Source organism: Poecilia reticulata, chromosome 19 (assembly GCF_904066995.2).
Source record: "Poecilia reticulata chromosome 19, P_reticulata-male-v2, whole genome shotgun sequence".
NCBI classification, from domain to species: domain Eukaryota; kingdom Metazoa; phylum Chordata; class Actinopteri; order Cyprinodontiformes; family Poeciliidae; genus Poecilia; species Poecilia reticulata.
Window position 1 is genome coordinate 3,126,840 of NC_088848.1, and position 16,758 is coordinate 3,143,597.

Genomic DNA, 16,758 nt, shown 5'->3' on the forward strand with positions numbered 1-16,758 from the left:
TAGATGTTGGTCCTCCTTTGTCCTGATTCTCTTAACGAACCATTTTTATTGTGGTTTATATTTCCTTAAATAAGGTATTCTCAAATCAGAACACAAGTAAACACTTTTAAATGTAGAATTTGATTTAAAAAACACAACTAAAAAGGGGGAAAAACAAGGAATAAATATAAACTCACCTTGTGTGATGTCATCACGGGCATGTGCTTATGAAAGATTGGTTTCATGAGGGTAGATTATTCTTGATTTAAATAACTACCTAAAACTGACAAGGGCATCTTATTTTCTAGATGACAAACTACCTAAAGAGAATTTAATCATACAAAAAGAAAAGGATATGTGGTAGCTTTAAGTGTTACAGCATATTATTAAAACACTTGGATACAGAAAGTGAAAGGTAAACAACTTTGTAACTAAGAAAGTAAATAGACACACATATAAATTTAGGGTTTATTATTGTCACCATAACAATAATGTGAATCTCTCTTTATTTTGACCATCAATTCAATCATAATTGTTCTTTTATCACAGGCAATAGTTATAATAGTGCACTTTTTATATTTAAATTATGATACAGACACTTCATTTTTTTTAAACACCTTATTCTACTGACCCTTATGAATGGAGAATAGTTTACAATCTTAGCCAGGGCTGGGTCAATGAGAGTGAAGGTGGTTTGAGAAATGAAACCGAAAATGAAGGCGAGCGATCGTAGAAGTGTGTACTAACAGTGAGGCCAACAACTCTGTACATTTTGTCTGGTATACGACGGGGTGGCGGGGAGTGAAGAGAAGCAAATGAGTGAAGCGAACGCTAAAAATGTGTAAAAGAGAAATAAACAGCGCATTGCGGGGTTTGGCTTCAGTAGTTAATTTGATATGGTTAGGTTGGGCGAAGTCGCCATGCGGAATCAGCCCAACGTACATCTGCTGTGAAGCTTTAACCACTCTCTCACTCAGTCATCAGTCACCAGTTCACACACAGATTCCAGATACCAGAGATAAGCGTGAGAAGCTTGAGATTCAGACGAAAAGAAAACGAGTCAACACATCTATCAGAGCAGGAAAGGAAAATCAGAGTGATTATGAGTGAATTAGATTGTTATTAAAATGGTTCTCATGACATGGAATACACTTTGTAAACCAACATATGGCAAAACCGAACTCTAAATTAAAAATATCACTTAATAAATAACCAAATAAATAAATAAATAATCAAATAAATTAATGAAAAACTGAAACTCCTGCACTTTGTTGCATATTGTGCTGAATGGAAGACTGGTGAAGAACACTGACTGGTCTGGCGTAGTACTGGGGTAACATGTGGATGTCCGAGTTGCTACGTCGTGCTTGTCCAATGGCGTGACACTTGGAGATCCAACGCTTGGCTCGTTGGTGAACACTCAGATGAGGAGCGCCGGGTTGTTGGGAGATGCTTGCTTCCTGTTTTTTTTTTTTAAAGTCCTGTGCAAACCTTGTGAGTCCAGCGTCATGAAAATGTCCACTCATGAGTTTCCTGTTTTGTGTTTTTTTGTTGTTGTTGTTGTTGTTTTTTTTCTTTACAAGTCAGTATGTGAATACAATGGCAAGAGGAGACAAGCTTCAGATGAGAGGTGCTTTCTGGTTGATCCAAAGGTCAGGAATGCTCTTCTGATTCAATCTGGGCACAAACACCTCCAACAAGGGTCAGAGATCTACTCACGTATTAACAATGCCCTCCACACGACCCCTATAGCAATGTTCATATATCTGTTCAAACCAAAGCAACGAAAGCAACGAGGGTCCAATGCAGAATCATAGATGCATTGTTTCATACCGTCTCTGAGTAAAAAGGAAATACAAAACAACTCAACGTATGCCAACAACGTTCAGACTGTTTCTGCTGCCGTCTTCACCAATATCACTGTGCTACTGACATCCTCAAATAAAAGGAAATACATTAACACAAATAAAAACCAAAATAAAAAAATAAGTTTTTTCACATTCACTTACTTAGCTTACTTGTTGGCTTTCTTTAGATCAACAAAAGCCGCTGCTGGAACTCAAGGATGCAGTTTCTTAAGAGAAAAGCGGAACCTCCTGGTGGCAGGTTGCTAAAATTTAAAGTTTTTATGCTGCAGTACATTTACATTTCTCTCCAGATGGACTATTATCTGCGTGTTGCTTGGCAGGGACATGAGCGCCACCTTTAATTTAAGGAGTAAATTTTGGACGTGAACCAATGGTATGACAGAGTATTTTATCCGGTCGTGGCATGCACATCAGCACTTCAAAAAATTTCTGTTTGATTTGGGAAGCTACATTTTTAATGGATGGATACCAAACTGCTCATTCTCACACTCCTTTTTTTAAATTAAAGGGTGGTTCCTTAAAATTTCTTCCTCTTTTAAAGGTAGGACTAATGGTGATCCAGAACATCAAGATTATGTTGGCAAAACAATGCAAGATGGGAGGGGAAAACGGCTCAATCCTTGATACGGTTAAGCACTTTCAGTAACGAAGTCAAGGAAGAATCGGGGTGGCTCGTAGCTCGCAGGGAAACTTGAAGGTGGAGTTATTACTGTCTGGTTTCTGGTGCAGCTCAAGCATCCTGCAGCGTGTTCTCGCTCTATCCTACGGTTGGGACTGGGTTCCGTTAGAGGACAGGAGGCGGGTTCTCTCCTTGGCCGAGCCTCTGCGCTGCAGGACTCCTCCGCTGCCTCCGATGCCTCCGCCGTCTGCTCGGTCGCCCCACTCGCACCTGTCGCCCCCACCCTCAGAGCGCCTCGAGTTTTGGCGGGTGGGGGTCCCGTGGGGACGACTGCTCTTCTCATCTGGGAAGGGATCAACAGAGCAGAACAGGAAAGTCACTCCCAGGGTATAGATGGTGCCTTATTATCAATCCAATTAGATTAATCTCAGAAATTTTCTAGAAAAAAAAACGTGGAAATCTTCAGACTTTCGAAAGTTTAAAATTTTCAACTTTTTGAGTTTGGAAATTTGCAGAAATTTTCTTGAAAAAACATGCAAATATTTTAGCTCAAATAGTCGCTAATTTTTTTCATTTGAAACTCCAAAATTTTTAACTTTTCAACCTCAAAACTTTCCATGTTTTTCTAGAAGATTTCTGAGATTAATTTCAAAATTTCCAAGGTTGAAAAGTCAAAATTTGTAAGAAAAGGGTCAGATTTTGAGCTCAAATTAAAATAAATGAATTACTGCTTCGCTGAAGTTAAAACTCATAGATAGGCAGTCTTACCACATAGGGCTTGCACCAGTGGCTGATCATGAGAGCTGAGAAGCTGGGCTTGAATCGTTTCCACCACTCGTCTGAACCTGCGACTCGGCCCTGTGGATCCAAAACCTTGTTGTTGAAATGTACTGCACAAATAAACTCGACTGACTGAAATCTCCAGCCACTTTTTACCTAAAAGACAAACTTAGTCACATCTAATGAGTCAAAAGGACTAAATCCAGTTAAGGGTTTTCAAAGAGAGTTCTCATTTTTGTTGCTGGGAATAAACTAATAATGATATCTTGACGAACAAGTTAGGAAACTGTAAATCTCTGAGAACCATTTTCAAACCTTTCATGTAAAATTATTATATGTTAATTTGTTGCTGAGCAAATCAAACGTGGGCATTGAGTGTTTTCAACTTGGTGATCTGAAAGCACCTCTGGAAAAAATTAAGAGACCCCTGCAAAATGATCCGTTTCTCTGATTTTACTCTTTCTAGGTACATGTTTGAGTAAAATGAACATTGTTCTTTCATTCTATGAACTACTGACAACATGTCTCCGAAATTCCTAGCAAAAATTTGTATTTACAGTATTTGAAGAAAATGAGAAATTTTGCTTTCAGATCTCAAATAATGCAAAGGAAATAAGTTCATATTCATTAAAAAACAACAATACTACTAACTCAGGTGGAATAACTAGGAGGGATTCAATGGGGTATATATATATATATATATATATATATATATATATATATATATATATATATATATATATATATATATATATATATATATATATATAGATATATATAAATCATGTGGCTGTGACATAAAGACATCCCGTTTAAAAGTACGTCATTTGCCTGATATGAGGGAGAACGTCACGCTGTAGATTCCTGTTTCCCTCCTCCCCTCCCTCTCGCTCCTCTCCCTGTCCCGTTCCCTCTCGCCCTCGGAGAAGGCAATGTCCACTTGGAACTTGACGGGCTTCTGGAAGACGGAGGGACCGCCGGAGGACTTGTATTCTGCCCGGAAGCTGGTCTGGGAGATGACGCTGTGGCTGAGCGACGGGATCTGCGTGGTGGGGAGAGAGAGAAGAAGCAGAGAGACCGACAGACTTACGAGGCGGGAGAGGTACAAGGGGTCCGACGTGAGCATAGGGGAGACAAAGGGTGAGGGTGAGGACAGGAGAGACAGAGAGTGAGCCATTGGTGAAAGCAAAGTGCCCTGTGCCACAAGTGAGCGAGCTCAAACAAAAATTAAACAGAAAAGAGTGAAATAATGAGAAGCAATGAGGTGCACAGCATGAGAGTGCATGTGAATGCCTTTCTCCCCCAGAGAGCCATGCTCATGTACAAATAAAAGTTGACAAGAGAGCAGCGCGTAGGACAGACCGCATCAGATACTCACTGACAGGAAAGCGTGGACAATGTCAGCTTTGACAGAACTCAACGGTTTGTCCCTGATCACCACGAAGATCTGCTCCTCTTTCTCCAAACCGATGAAATTCCCGAACCAGGACTTCTTGGCCAGCCTTGACGGCAAATTAAAAATTGCAAACAGTGAGCGAGAACGCAGGAGAGTTATACTGGGAGAATTAGAGAGCAGGCAGGAGTCTTACTCTGGGCTGGATTCTGGCGTTAGGCTGGACATGTCCTCTGACGTCGGAACTGGGAGAGAAAGATCTAAATTAAAGATAATTTCATAAACAGCTGGAAGTCATGGAGGTCGTATCCTAAATTCACCTAGTTTTGGTCTCATTACAAACACAAACCTCAGCGTACTTTATGGGTTAGATCAACACAAAGTAGCAACCAAATAATGTTGAAAACCAGAGTAGTTTAAGTGTGAATTCACCGTTATGTTCGCCTATTACTTAAAACTAGAGATGCACCGATCCAACATTAACTGTATTGGTCCCGATACCGAAAAAATTTTAGCAGATGTCAGTTTCCATTTCTTTATTATTTATTTTACATTAGCTATTCTACTTCTAATTCCACTGACTGAACAAATTAACGTTGTTTTTACATGTTTGACCAAGTCTGTGAAGCTATTGGTGTAAAAGTGCTGGTGCAGAGTTATCAAATAAATTTGTAATTCAGTCCATTTATGTATGTGTTTTAAAAAATAAACATCTTAAGTCAGTGCTGTTATTATGTATTGGATCATATCAGACGATACTAAATCTCAGATATCTGCGTCAGCATCAGAAATGAAAAAGTGGATCAGTGCATCCCAGATGAAGTTTATGGTTGTATTCTGTTGAGAAGGTTCATAAATACTGGTTTACTGTAACATAAAGCAGAAACTCACCTTGTAATTTGCGACGATGGAATCGCGGCGATCCCAGCAAGTTGTTCTTGAAAGAATTGAGGCGAGTCCTCCAGTGAGCGGGGCTGCTGGCCGCCATGCCGCCGCCCCCTCCTGGGCTGGAGGGAGGAGTGAGCGACAGCGAGCCCACCCCGCCGCCTCCCTCTGCCCGTGATGAGGATGAGGACGAGGAAGAGGAGGGCGGGGTGGAGGAGGGGTGGTGGGGGTGGTGAACAGGGGTGCCCAACGGTGTGGGCAGCGGAGAGCCCTGGGGGGTAACCTGTGGCACAGAGTGGGCAGAGTTTGGGTAGAAACTCTTAGTCACTGACTTGAGGACAGAGGACGAAGGGAAGAAGAAGCGAGGGATGGGTGACAGGAGCGGGGAGGGGGAGGGCGAGCGGGAGGATGGGTTGTGCAGGGGCAGGGATTTGATGGCCTGCAGGTGGGGACGGTCGGCGGGTCCTTTGGTGGGCAGGGTCTGGGTCTTGGGGTTGGGGGACGCTTTGGGCTTGTCATGAGACCGTGCTGAACGAGGAGTGGTGGCGTTTCCCTGTTTGGACTCCTTTGTGAGGGGGGAAGCAGTGGCGCAGGTGACGTCTGATTGGCTGAAAGTGAAGACGGGGCTCTGGTAGGACTGTGGGGGGTTTGGAGGAGTGTGGGAGTGGTGGGGGGAGGAGAGATGGAAAACAAGAAAGAGAAGGGATGGAAAATGGAGAAAGGATGGAAATGAATATCATGCTTAATGACAGAAGAGTGCACCTTATGAACAGTGAATGTGCTCAATGCAAATCGAACTGCGGATTATGAAAGCTTGATTTTCAGGGTTTCCCTCAGTGTTTCGTAAGCCTGGCGGGCCACCAGGCTTTACTTTTGGTGTTTGTTTATTATAGGTTTTTTATACACCAGTAACATTGATACCAAAGGCAGGTTGAAGAGTCTCTTTGGTGAAACGATTGGAAGCAAAATGGCAACATGGTGAGGTCAGAATGTGAACTCATGGGGCGGCTGGGGTCAGGGGTGTTTCTCTATTCACAGGAACTCCGTAACCACTTCCTGTCTTTACTGGTCTACATGCTAACAACTTCAGAGAATAAAGTGATAAGTCACAGATTAAGGATCAAAAGTAGGATTACAGTTTTCTGGCCGATCCCTGATAAACAAACTTTTGATTCCGATTTTGGCCAATACCAATTTTTTCTCTCATAGCAAGAGAGTTGCTGAATTGGCAACAGTGGGGTAGCTATTGTCAAATATTTACGTGCAGACATGACCTGGTGGGCTGGTCTGTCAGCAAACCTCTCTAACAGGAGAGCAGAAGAGGACAGTGGTTGATTTTTAGAACTTTGCAGAGGTGGATAAGATCAGTGGATAAGATCAGCTTCACATGTAAAAATCGGCCGATCACCGACCTCCCAAAATTAAGAAAATCGACAGATAAATCAGTGCACCTCTAATCAAAACAAGTTGGATAATTTAATTAGGATGAAACAATTGGACTGCAATACAAGTATTTACTTTAATTGCATTTTTATATTTGCCTTTTTCAAGATGTTGTTAGGTACTGTTAATAATGTCTTCCAATAATACATAATTACTTAAGAGATATCTTCAAATTTCCTACCGGCTTTAAACATTTTTTAAGTTCAAAAACACAGTGGGCTGCTGGATGACTGCCTTAGCACCAGGGAAACCCTGAGTTTGATTGTTTTATTCTATTTTCAAAAACTATTGATATGAGAGGGTTTAGTGTTGTGGCAGAGACGAAGTTAAAGTGCAGAGACGGGACAGTGAGGCTGTTACTGTAGGCTTCAAATTGAAACTACTTTATTTCAGTAAATAACCACTAGTTGTTCTCGTACATGCGCAGGGAGGCAGAGAGATGACATAAAGGGAGAAAATGCAAACTTCCTGTTGAGAAAGACTTTAATTTGAGGAGCTAGAAGTGGTGTGATGATGTGTATAAATGACTGGAGACACTGATATATGGACAGTACAGAAAAGATTGTGGAAAGTTGATTCATATTTAACAGTTTCATCTTCAGAGCTGTGAAAATATTGACCGCAAATTGATGTTGATATTTTGCAGAGTGATTAGTGAGGGAGTTCGCTGTAAAAAGCTGCAGAAAATATCAATTATTGATTGTTACAGGCAACCATCATCATTTCTAAAAGAGGCAATAGACACAAGATTAACACACAAAGATTACTACATTCTGTAATAAAGTGCATTAAAAGTCTGTGAAGTCCTTACCCTGGGACTGCTGAGGGGGCTTGAGGAGAGACCACTAGAAGCTCCACTGACTGAGCGAGACCTGTTGAAAATAACCAGCATAAAAGTGACAAAGAAGAGAGTAAAATTCACTTTTAATGTCTATAAAGAGAGAATTTTATGTTTAATGTACACACACTTACCTCTGACTGTGTGCAGCTGTGTCGAGGGCCCTGCGAGGTGGAGTGGGAGACCCCTGCTCCGTAACACTAAGGACTTCTAGGCTTTTCCTCTCAGGGCGACAGCGGCCATGACGCGTCAGCATGGGAGAGTCGACACGCTTCCGGGGAGGGTCTGCTGAAAAAACACAACGCGTTCTGTCAGCTTTAAACTGGATTTCCAACCAGTGCAGCAAGCAGGACAGCTCTAAAACAGACCCAGTGTGGCTGTTAGTGCTCTAATTACAAACAAACACATTTTAAATGACACTGGATCTTAAATAGGGACACGATGATCCACTTAAGAGGAGCTGTAACAATAAAATTTTTTGGCAAGATACGCAATATTGATTACTATTGTAGTAGTCAAGCATTTTAGTGATTATTCCGATAACTAATTAATTAATCGGATGAATGAAATTTTCCATTCCTGCAAATTTTTCATTTAATCACTGAGGCTCATTTTATACAATGTGCATTAAAAATGCTAATAAATGAATAATTTAATGTATTTATTTAAGTAAGAGAATAAACATTTATTCTTTAAAGTACAATCAGAGAGCATTCCTTCAAAGGATGCCTGATCATTTGTAGAAACTAAAACAATACGTCTAACACCACCATATGAAAAGATCAGTCCTTTCTGATTCACCTAACATTGAAACTGACATTTAATTTTTTTTAATAAACTAATTAATAACTGGATAAAAAGGTGCTTAATAGCAGATTTTATTAACAGAATTTGAACCGGGTGAAGCTAAAATGACCACTTTAGGAGTTCTCGATAAAACATATTTTTTTCAGGAAAAGAATATTTTTCAACCTAAATGAAAAATGAATTGATTTTTGATACAGTGTTGGCCATTTATTCTTTTTAAAAAATTGCATGTTTTAGAGTCTGCATACTCCAGTTAATGATTATTTGATTACTAAATTAGCTGACAATGTTTTTAAGAATCGATTTATTGTGATCAATCTGATCAACTGGATCAGCCCTCCAAAATGTGGACATAAGAAGCTAATAAAAGCAGCTTCCCCTCTGGAGCGGTTCGCTCCTGCCCCCTACTGACTCACCAACGTCATTGCGTGGAGGCAGATCCTCGTCCTCATAGCTTGGGTAGCGTTCCTTCCTGTCCAGCAGTAGGTAATAGATCATCTTCTCCTGGTTTTCTCTAAATATAAAAACAATATGTCATACACATTTTTCGCACAAGATAGTGTTAATGGAGAAATATCTTTTTTACCTTTCTACCAAAACTTAAAGCCAGATGCTTATGTTTAAATGTAATCTTTTCAAGATACTGTAATATTTCTAAGCCAATTAAATGCTTTATTTATGCCTTAAAGAGTCAGTATTATATTTTTTCCAGGCACGTAGTGCTATTTTATAGAACAATCAAGTTACTATTTTACCTTCAGTTGTTTTAAAAATGTTATATATCAAATATGATGTTAAATAAATGGCACTACGTGATTTAAACTCTTGAAATTGGGCCTCTGTCTCTTTAAAAACTGTCTCTTTCTGAAACTCTGCCTTCAGGAAGTCATCACAACCTGGTTCCCCTATTAACTCTTTAGCGTCTTTACCAGCGCTACATTTAAAAGTAGCTCCTACAATGAGCTCAGCAGATGCACAGTTCTGCCAGGTGTTTGCTAATTGCTGTTGGCTAGTGTGAAGGAGCAGAGTGTAGGGGACATGGCGCTTTATGTGCTCTGTAGCGTGGGGGCATGGGAACTTGGAAACTGCAGCTCCTTGAAGGCGGAGCTAGACCCACCCGGATGTTTTGCACAGCTGAATGGTTGCCACGGAGATTAAAGGATTTCTCAAATCCCATACATCTCCAGGTATGTTTTCGATAACATTATTACATGATGTAAAGCTCAAAATTTTAAATAACACCGCCCTTTTAAGTTCTACTTAATCCACTAAGATGACAGGACAGGTGGACAAACACTAAAGTTCTGAGCGCTCTTACTCTTCGCATTGCAAATCTCGGGTAAGCTTGACTCGGTCGCGGAAACATCCTAGAGAGTGCATGCTTTCCAACACGTCCGGGTCCAACTCGGTCAGCGACAGGATTCTCTGCACACACACCCGCCTGGGAGGAGGCTGCTCGGGACACGGCTCGTTACGACCGCCCCTGCGACACGACAAATCACAAACAACCGGGATTAACTTCAAAATATGGTGCAGCATCTTCTGACTGCGGAGAGAAAGAATGTTTACTCACTGATACCAGGAGTGTTTCTGGATGGCCTCTAGCTGTAAGAGGAACAGGGCAGATGGGGCCATTAGTTTCTACAGTCTGTTCACGGCCAGATGGCTGCAGAGCTGGGCTGAGCTTTTCTTTCTTTCTTTTTTTTTTGCTTTGAATAAATTTTATTATCTCAGAATAATGAGTGCCAAATCCAAGTTTACAACTTTACTCCTTGCTGGAATGGAAGAGAACAGAAAATTTCCAGCTCAGGGACACACATCCTTCTAAATCCGGCCCTGTTCACAACAAAATGAGGCAGCGGCTGATTTTAACAGCTCTGTAGAAACAGATAAGATCAGTTTCTCATCAACGATCACCCAAAATGAAGGAAATCTGAGCCATTTTACTGGTGGATCCCAGTCTTTATGATGTTTATTGATTAATGTTCTGAGGCTCTAATAAAACAGCAGCATTTACTCTCAGATTGAATTAAATCCAATTACTAACTTCAAGTCAGTGGGACTGAACAGAATGCAATAGAAACTCTGTTCCTTCCACTTCACCATTATGCACTGCTATGTCTTGTTTTATCACATTAAAATCCTAAAATATGCACAATCAAATCATATGTGGCATCATGGATTGTACCACTTATATTGATAAAGGAAAGGTAGTCAATTTTGAAGAAATATGGCCACCGTTTACTGAAATTAATTCAGAAAAAGATGCTTAGTGGTGACTTGTTCTATTTTGTTTTTCCAATATTTGTAGTTACTTTGGGGATTAGATTGTTTAATGCAATTCTTATGTCAATTGTATCACTATCACGTGCAAAAGAAAGAAAGAAAGTTGTTATAATTTCGACTAGTGGAAGCAGGTAGCGTACCGTGAGCCTCTTCTCAGGGTTAACCTCTATCATGCCTTTGAGCAGCGACTGGCAGTCTGGGGGGATGAAGTGCGGCATGTGGAAGACGCCGCTCTTCACCTTTTCCAGGAGCTGGCGAAGGTTGTCGTGGTCAAACGGCAGAGCACCCTGAAGGTAAGAGGGAGAACAGGAAATGACAGAGTAAAAAACATTTCAAATGAAAATGAAACTGAACTGGAGGTTAAAACTGACCACCAGGAGGGCAAACAGGATGACCCCACAGCTCCACACATCCGCTCTCCTCCCATCATACTTCTCTCCCTGTAAGACAGGATATTATAAATCTAAAGTTGATTCAAATAGAATTCACTTGTTTTACCTGAATTATGAGTTACACAAGCTAAAACATGGCTACATTTCTGTCTAAAGAAACTCTGTAATCCATTTTAATCCCTGTACTTATTCTGTCTCCACCGACACTGTGAAAACAACATTTATTTCGTGGAGCAGGATAATCTTTTAAGTGCTGAGCGCAGTGTGAAAACTCACTTTGACAAGAGATGAACCCCATAAAAGCAACACAGGTCCAGATTCATCGTCAGTTTGAGAGATTTCACTTTTACCTTCAATGGTTTTCAAATCATTAGTGCCATCGCTGGGTGTTCAGCTCGTGTGGCTCAACGCGTTTGCTTCAGGATCAATAATTTAATCACATCATTTGCTCATTTCCATCACAGGTAAAGGCACTCACCCGTATAACTTCAGGACAGGCATAATGTGGTGATCTGAAATCAAAGAAAAACGTGTTATAAGCCGTGTTAATATTTCTATAAATACTGAGGTGAAGGCAGGAGTAGTGATAACTGCATTAAAAAGGGAATTAACAACATGGACTCTTCAAAAGAGTCTAAGCTAAGATGTGCTGGTTTATCTTCAGTGGCTAATGGAAAGTTCTGCTTCTGCAAACCTCACGTATTGGGAACCCCAGTAAAGATGCATAAAAACCTTCAAATATTTGCATCTTTAATGGTATTAACATAATTTTACACAAAGGAGCGCATAACACCACGGCATTCTCAAAATATCAGACTTTAAAAACTTCATACATGGTGATCTGAAGAGTTTTTTCAGTAAAATTTAAATTATTTAACTGATATGATCCAAACTTTAATATGTAATTATCAAAGAAATGGTTCACCAAATCCAAAATGAAAGTTTCTTTTTTTAAACACAGATGTAGACGTACTGAATTACAAATGTATTTTATAACTCTGCACACTTACATACACCGATAGCTTCACAAGCTCGGTAAAATATGTAAAAACAACTTTAATTTGGTCAGTCGGTGCAATTAGAAGTAAAACAGAACATGTAAAAGCTACAAAAACAATAAGTTTACTACTTTTGTCAAACATAAAAATAAACTATAACAAATTTTCTTCCGAATGGTTCAGAAAGTGTAAATATAATGTAAGATATATGATAAAGGATGACATTGCTTAGAGCACAAAACATAGAATTAGACTGTATAGATTGGACACATTGTCAACAATACCCAATGTAGATTTTTTCTCAATATCGGGACTGATGCAGATATTAATATTGGATCTTTAGTTTTAATGCTTTGCTCACATCTTTGCTCATAAATTAGCCTGGTTCTGTATTAACACACAGGCCTGGTACTGACCCACAGCTGGTCTCCAACAGGCTGTCCCCCACCTGCAGGGAGGCCATACCGAAGTCAGCAATACGAATGTTGTTCTTCTCATCCAGCAGCAGGTTCTCCGGCTTCAAGTCTCTGTGGCTGCAGAAACACAACACACACACACACACACACACACAAATAGATTACAGATGGAAGAGAAAATCTATTCCTGACCCGGTCAAAAAAGATCTCTGAGTCAGTGCTCCAAAAGTGAAAGACCAACCAAATGGAGTGACTGTGGCAGAAATCCAACGCAGAGATGATCTGCCTGAAGAACTTCCTGGCTTCTTTCGGAGTTAGACGCCCCTTCTTCACCAGGTAGTCAAAGAGCTCTCCTCCTGACACATGCTCCAACACCAGGTATCTGTCAGAACATCACAATGAGACTGCATCCTTCAGCAGACAGTGAGGACTAAAATCCCTCTGCCTTAGGGATGTTTATATGGATGTGTTTATGATGTCCAGTCCAAGATGGCTGACTCCTCCAGGTTTATATTTACCTGCATTAAATTAACATTTTATCTCCTTGGTGCTATAATAAACAAAAACAGTTTAGGTAGGAGTTTCATTTTCACACCCACTGAAATAAATACAGCAAAAAAAATACACCTAGTGACATTCGGATGTTAGCTTTGTTTGTTGTTATTTCTATGTCTCTATATTTGTCAGCTACAGTACATCTCAAACAAATTATTTAGAATATGTTTCTGCAGTTAGTATAAATGTTGAAACGTATCAGAGTCTTAAAATTATCGCGCTAAAGTAACCTAAATACCAAAAGGAGAAATGAGAAAGTATATGTATTTAATAAATAGTGTAGAAGATTAAAAAAAACAGGACTTGGATAAATAAAAGCAACACATTGGCTGTTGATGCAGATTATGTTGCCATTGTACCGATTTTTAACTGACTCAATAAAAACACTTGTATGCTCAAGCAAGATTCGGCGTCACGACCCTTTTACATTTTTACTTTGTGGAACCACGGAAACCCAAAATGATCTCAAAACATCAATAATTCCTGGAACAAGATGCCCAATCCATGTCGGCACTTTGAGGGAGCAAATATTTGTAGATTTATGTTTACAATCTTAGCTTATAAAATCTGATTAAGGACCACATCATTTTTAGACAGGGTCGTTTTTAGTGGCACTAAAACATGGCAGATAAATGTTTGAAAAATAAAAATGTCTCACCCTTCCTAAAGTAGTGCTGGTCTCCATCTAATTCGCAAGTTTTCATTATTATCATAACTCATTATTGAGCTAGAATTGTCCCGAATTGCGGCAGGAACTCACAGATATTTGTTGTTCTCATAAACGTCATGCAGCTTCAACACATGCGGATGCTCGATCAGTTTCAGAATGGCAATCTCCCTTTCAACCTGGTTGAACAGAAGATAAAGACAAAAATGCTACAGAGCCAGACAGCAGTGATCCTTCTGAAGCATCACAGTTAAAGTAAGTAGACAATAAATAAAGGAGAAATGCCACAGTTTGTTTGTAGTTTAATGCAGCAGGCAACATTGACAGTGTCCCCTTCCCCCACCTATTGCTTCACTGAAAAAACAAATTTACAGTAAAATACCGGCAGATGTAGTTACCAGACTTTTTTTCTTTACAGTAAAATTTTAATTTTACCATAAAATTGTACCATATTTATACGGTAAAACTCTGGCAACCACAGCTAATTTCACCTTAAATTAGAGATGTTTTTGCACACTGCCAATCAGCTGGCTGAAAGAAGGTTACTAAACTTCAACCTTGCTTATTAGTCTCTATAAACAGTCAGTCAATATCCTGACTAATCTACCAGCTCATATCAACTTGTTTTACTTGTGTTACTCTAAAAAGAGCGGAAAGCCAAACAAGTATAACTTTTAGCTATATAAAACTGCAACTTAATATGAACTTTCAAAATAAAGCTTTGAAATACTTTTCAAATTTATAGCAGCCAAATTTAGACATTGAGTTTTACGGGGGACTCTTTTAGTTTTTCTAATTGATCATTTGGAAGATAGATTTTGGAAAATATATCTTCCAAGTACAGAAAGAGTGTAACAATTTACAAATATCCCTAACTAAGCTAGACCACTAATGAAAAATAAGAAATGGTTTACTCCTACATAATAATATGAGCAAAACAAGACTTTAAGTTGCTAAAGGATCTAAACTCAGAATGTAAAAAAAATATAATTCTGCTTAAAATTCCAAAATATAGCTCAGAGAAACTTTTTAAAATAAAAGTCCTGCTTTTCAAAGGTTTAATTATCACAAAAAGCTGGTTCCATGTTCCCAATGGGCTTGAAAGCCCAAAGATGATGCGTTTTGGGCCAAATTCAGCAGCAAAAGATAGATTACACTTTGAGGCAGTATGCAGCAATACCACCCCAAATTTTATTCAGGAATACTAGCAGTCAGCATTATAATAACTGTAATAATCAATCCATAATTGTGTTTTAAAAGTGCTAGAAATAACACCTGCTTTTCTGTTTTGAGTAAAAACAATTATACATTTTTGTTTTAACACCGTGTATTTGTTTGAGAACAGCCACGTACCTTCATCAGAACTGACTCAGACAGCTTCTCGCGGTTGACTATTTTGATCGCTACCTTCTGACCCGTAATACAGTGGATGCCGAGTTTGACCAGTCCTGAATGTAGAAAAGAGACATATATCATTTTGATTCAATATGATTCAGTTTTAAATTGTTCATTGTACAATGGGTGTGTGTCGTCTCACCTGTCTGTCCCTTCCCCAGAGTCTTCTCCAGTCGATAGGGCCCAACATATTGAGCAGACTGACTCAGAGACAGTTCCTTACTCATACTGCTCCCACTGAAGGCTTAATACACAATTAGAACTAATACTGCACTGGGATTTATTGCAATTTCTCTGGTACTGTACAGGTTTTACATAGGTTGGTGCAAGAAATTATGCTCAACTTTAGATTTCAGGGATATCACAGCTATTTCTAGTTTACTAACATGTATCATGAAATAACACACAAGTCAAACCATTTGGAAATAAAATTAAGCTGAGATAAATAGTTTTCTGTTCTAAGACGTGGTAAACATGGCGTTACAGTAAAACAAAAATATATAATTTAAAGCAGAGAAACTGGGATGACAGTTTGTACCAAGGCTGCTTACTGAGTTAAATACCAACCACTGTCCTTAAAATGAACATGATAAGGTACTGCAGGCTAACTAGAATGTTTTACGTATGTACATTAGCTTATTGGTGTAAATTAGTTACATTTATGACGTTAACTACACATATATGTCATTAACCTATAGCTGTAAAACAAGCCGTCTGCTTTAAAGCCTTTACTTATGTCATTTTCTGTTTGAGCGTAAGAACGAAATGTCCAACACGTACGCTTAGATGTTTGCTCCGAAAACGTGATAATAGTTATTTTTTCCTCTGTCAGGCCTGTTTTTACAGGTGCAACAACATGCTATCTGAGGCTAGCTTTAGCTTCGACGCCTCGACCAACGGCCGTCTCGCGCCTGTCACAAACACCGACCCCGCTTGAAGTTTCTCGGCGTCGCCAAACGGTCACTTTTATCGCACGGCTGCCACATTCTCTCGGATTCTCGAGGTGAAACGCGCAGTCCTCTCCGGACAACCATCTTCTTACATGTATATGTATTTATATATTGGTTATATTTCATTAGCGTAGCGTAGTCCTCCCCCGTCCCCTGCCTCTGCTCGTCTCTGCCTCCCTACATCACTGCAAGTGGCGGATCACAGCATCTTCTTCCCTCTCTCCTCTCCTTCGGCGTGTCCTCCATGGGCGGTGACACACACAGGTGAAACAACCCAGCACAAATCAGCTTATCTTCCTCCTCGTTTCGGATCCCAGTTCACGCAAGCGAAAGGCCCCCCTTGGATGATACTCCGTTTTCTTGCCGTAAATCGATATTTTCGCTCCCCTCTTCCCTTCCTTCGCCCCGCTCGCATCAGCATCCGGGTCTCACTCCCTCTCCATCCTCTCTCCTCTTGGCTTCTCTTCCCCGCCCTCCTGGTCGCCTT

General features: G+C 39.9%; 1 protein-coding gene across 4 annotated transcripts; it reads right to left on the reverse strand.

Annotated features, from left to right (window-relative positions):
- Nucleotides 1-435: 435 nt before the first annotated feature.
- brsk1a (BR serine/threonine kinase 1a) lies at nt 436-16,734 on the reverse strand. Of its 4 annotated transcripts, none has more exons than XM_081600649.1 (19): nt 15,464-16,734; nt 15,280-15,374; nt 14,020-14,105; nt 12,946-13,086; nt 12,705-12,821; nt 11,769-11,802; nt 11,270-11,338; nt 11,039-11,185; nt 10,186-10,217; nt 9,931-10,095; nt 9,029-9,126; nt 7,940-8,090; nt 7,779-7,839; nt 5,531-6,152; nt 4,836-4,884; nt 4,625-4,748; nt 4,078-4,288; nt 3,235-3,324; nt 436-2,809 (listed from the first exon to the last, which is right to left on the reverse strand). In XM_081600649.1, the coding sequence occupies exons 1-19, from the start codon at nt 15,546-15,548 to the stop codon at nt 2,610-2,612; spliced, it is 2,577 nt and encodes an 858-aa protein (XP_081456775.1). In that variant the 5' UTR covers nt 15,549-16,734; the 3' UTR covers nt 436-2,609. The 4 variants fall into 4 exon arrangements, with proteins under 4 accessions (XP_081456775.1, XP_081456773.1, XP_008434823.1 ...); XM_081600647.1 differs by having other exon boundaries at nt 5,531-6,161; nt 7,940-8,093; XM_008436601.3 differs by having other exon boundaries at nt 4,836-4,899; nt 5,531-6,161; nt 7,940-8,093.
- Nucleotides 16,735-16,758: the final 24 nt, after the last annotated feature.

What these genes read in the sequence shown, in the direction of transcription:
- brsk1a (XM_008436601.3), bottom strand. Translation starts at nt 15,548, where the DNA reads ATGAGTAAGGAACTGTCTCTGAGTCAGTCTGCTCAATATGTTGGGCCC. An exon ending in TGCCACAGTCACTCCATTTG is followed by an intron (nt 12,822 to 12,945) that starts GTTGGTCTTTCA and finishes GTGTTTCTGCAG; the next exon opens with CCACAGAGACTTGAAGCCGG. An exon ending in TTGTCCACGCTTTCCTGTCA is followed by an intron (nt 4,289 to 4,624) that starts GTGAGTATCTGA and finishes CCCACCACGCAG; the next exon opens with ATCCCGTCGCTCAGCCACAG.